The 3,501-nt window shown below is 40.6% G+C and overlaps 1 protein-coding gene across 1 annotated transcript in view; it reads left to right on the top strand.

Moving 5' to 3' along the window:
* Positions 1–296: 296 nt before the first annotated feature.
* FBXO7 (F-box protein 7) overlaps positions 297–3,501 on the top strand; it is a 12,622-nt gene continuing 9,417 nt past the window's right edge. Inside the window, exon 1 of the mRNA XM_015812831.1 lies at positions 297–418. Within this exon, the coding sequence (XP_015668317.1) occupies positions 297–418 (122 nt within the window). The remainder of the gene's footprint in view (positions 419–3,501) is intronic.

The raw sequence follows: 3,501 nt of genomic DNA, 5'->3' as shown, positions 1-3,501 counted from the left end.
TTCGACCTCTGGACGGAAGGCGGTTGCGTGGATCGATGCGGCCGGTGATAGGGGGAGGGTCAAGACGAAGGGCGGAACTGCGTCATCTCAAGGTCGCCAGGGTCAAGGAGGCGGTTCCTCGGCAGCCCAAACCCACAACAACAATAACAACAACAACGACGGCGGCGATTTCTCGGAGCCGCGTCTTCGCTGCGGCCTCCCGTGCCGCCATCTTCGCGAAGGGACCTCTGCGGCGCGGCGCGGAGGGGGGCGGGGGGCAGGGGAGGTAGGCGGGGCAACCGCCGTTCGCCGCCGCCATGAAGCTCCGCGTACGGCTGCAGAGGCAGACGGCTTCGTTGGAGTTGCCGGAGGCGGAGCCGCAGCTGGGGGATTTGCGTGCGCGCCTCGGCCAAACCCTCTTGCCCGCTTGGGGTTACAGGTATCCGAGCGGAGCTGTCACGCACGGCGTTGAGTGTGCGGGCAAATCGACGAGAGTCGATAGGAAGCGGGCCCCTGGCTTTCCGTTTTCTAGGAAATGGAAACGTTTTTTCCACGTCTAGGAGAGCCAGAGGGATTGCCCAGAGTCGGAGGAGACTCGTGGGAGACAATTCAAAACCATCTGTTTTATGATTTTATGGGAAGAAAACTTTCGAAGCCATCAAAAGGCCTCCATTCGGTAGTGACAGTGGATGGAGGCCATTGATGAATAAAATATTTTAAAATATTTTAATTAATATAGGCCAATATTAATATCTTCTTTTAATTATGTTTTTAACTATAGTTACTTTGGTATTTTTGTATCTGTTTTATCAGGCTGTTAGCCGCCCTGAGTCCGCAAGGAGAAGGGCGGGATATAAATACAATAAAACTCAAACTCAAACTCAAATAATTAGGGGAATCCAAAGGATAAATGTCCTATTTTTGGTCTGGCACAAAAAAATAGGAATGGGGGAAATATTAAGAGGAGGATTTCTTTGCCCTTCTTTTCCCTCTTGACTAAAACTATGTGTTTACTGTGTGCCTTAACAAGATTGGTTCCCAAGATAGATTGCTTTAAGTCAGTGTTTCTCAACCTTGACAATTTTAAGGCATGTGGACTTCAACTCCCAGAATTCCACAGCCAGCATTGCTGGCTGTGGAATTCTGGGAGTTGAAGTCCACATGCCTTAAAATTGTCAAGGTTGAGAAACACTGCTTTAAGTTAAAACATAACTGTCGGATTGGCTTACCGGGATGGGAACTTTCTGCTGAATACTTGAGGCCCTAAACTAGATTGGGAATTAGGGAAGAAAAAGGAGGAACGGGATGGCTTTAGGGTTTTTGGCTTAAGGATGGCGCTTGTAGCATTGTTGACATTTATAGGATTATAAATTATGTGGAATGTATGTGGAGTCAGTCCCATTCTTCACACACAATTTCTGTGCAGAGGAAAACGTACTGTATGACTTGAGTTTTCTAAAAAAGCTTATGCATTTCAGGCTAGAAATGGTTAGGTCAATGCATTGAAGCATTGACCAAAGCAAAACAAAACACTTCACTGATTATATTTCCCAATCTTTTAGGCATTTCTTGATGTTGAAGTCTTTTGAGTTTTTGGTAAACAGTTTTACAGGACATATTGTCTAAGCAATGTATTGTAGCCAGTTAGACTAGAACTGATTCATTTTCTCCCTCCCTCTACCTAATGCCAAGTCATTATCTTTCAGGTTGGCTAATTTTCAAAATTATAAATCTAAAGTACATAGTTTATTGGAAAGAAAAATTTTTTTGGCAAATACTCTGTATTCCTTTATGTAGGGCAAATTTAATTTCAAATCTTACATAGTTCTCTAGCAAACCACTTAATTCATGTGGTTTGATGGATATTTTGGAAGTATTTCCATTGAATGGTGGATTCCCGGATTCCTAACCTTTCAAATGAGCTAATGTATAGAGTAATTGGAGAATTAAGTAACTGGGTCAAGTACTAAGAAATGAACCCTATTTTCCCAAGTGAACTGTACATGAGATTGTATTTTTAGTGAGCTAGTTGATCTATAATCTTGAATCCAGTCTTGCTAGTCATAGGTATATTCATGAAGATATTGAGATTATGTTTTCTGTCTTGTTGATAAGGGATATACTGTAGGTGAAGGCTGATAGTATGTTCCTTGTGAAACTGAAAATCAAATGTAAGATTACATGTTCAGTTTCATTTATGGGCTACATTTACAAATACAAACTGATACAGTTATCACGGAAATTATGCGATTTATTAAAGTATTAGTAGTACCCACCCCTCTAACTACCTGTCACAGTGGCTTCTTCTATTCAGTGCAATATGGATGCCCTCTCTAGAAGACAATGGGTGGCTTAAAAATACACACACATATACACATGCAACAAAAACACATAGCTTTAATCATAAATCAAAAGCAATACAACGGGTTTTGCCAATAAATCACACCTATATTAATCCCAGGCCTGGGAATAGAGTCTTAAGGTTTTTCTGGAATCACAGGAGAATGGATGCTGTGTTTTCATAGTTGAAACTTGTAGTGGTAGGGTTTGGTATGCTAGAGATTTGGGATTGATTTGCCTTGAGTTTACAATGAAAAAAAAGTATCAACTGTGATTATTTTAAAAATTAAATATTGCTGTTTTCTTCAGAGATGCCCTGTAAATTAATAGTAACTGGAAATAAAACTGATTTTGTGATTGTTGAATTCAAAAATATCTCTTATGTTCAAATGTTGTAAGGTGAAATGCACCATTTATGTTTTGTGAGGATGAACATTGTAAAGTGATTGTCAAAGATTTCCCTTGGTTCCTGTTCATTTTCTTTATTAAAAATGACATGCAAAACGAAATATTTTTGAAAGGCAAATAATAAGCTAGATACTACTGTATTTAGCTACTACAACGCAGTCAGATTCAAGAGCCTTGATAATATTTTTTTTATTTAGTAAGACTGAAAGCATTCTTTTAAAAATATGGTCTTAGCATTCTGCTGCTAATAATTTAAATGCTAATACAACAAATACTACTTTTAAATATGTATTTGACTTACATTTCTAAAAAAAGTCTATTCCTGGCATGTAAACATTTATGGTAGGCTAATGTGCTTAATAAATGCAGGTGAAAATGGATCAGTTTGAGACTTATCTTGGTTTTAATGGCTATACGTATTGATTGTATTATAGTAAATCATGGAATTAGGTAATTAAGGACATCATATTATAGTAAATCATGGAATTAGGTAATTAAGGACAATGATCTCTGGAGGGCCCGGGACAGGGGTTATTCCTCTGTCCTTGTTCTTTTGGACCTCTCGGCGGCTTTTGATACCGTAGACCACGGCATCATGCTGCGACGGTTGAGTGGGTTGGGAGTGGGAGGCACTGTTATGCAGTGGTTCTCCTCCTTCCTCACCGACCGTACGCAGTCTGTATTGGCAGGGGGACAGAGGTCGACCCCAAGGCCCCTCACTTGCGGGGTCCCACAAGGGTCGGTCCTCTCTCCCCTTTTGTTCAATATTTATGT

This window comes from Protobothrops mucrosquamatus, unplaced genomic scaffold, assembly GCF_001527695.2.
Source record: "Protobothrops mucrosquamatus isolate PMUCROS unplaced genomic scaffold, P.Mucros_1.0 scaffold113, whole genome shotgun sequence".
NCBI lineage: Eukaryota > Metazoa > Chordata > Lepidosauria > Squamata > Viperidae > Protobothrops > Protobothrops mucrosquamatus.
Note: the sequence above shows the minus strand (reverse complement) of the source record. Positions and strands in the feature narration are given on the sequence as shown.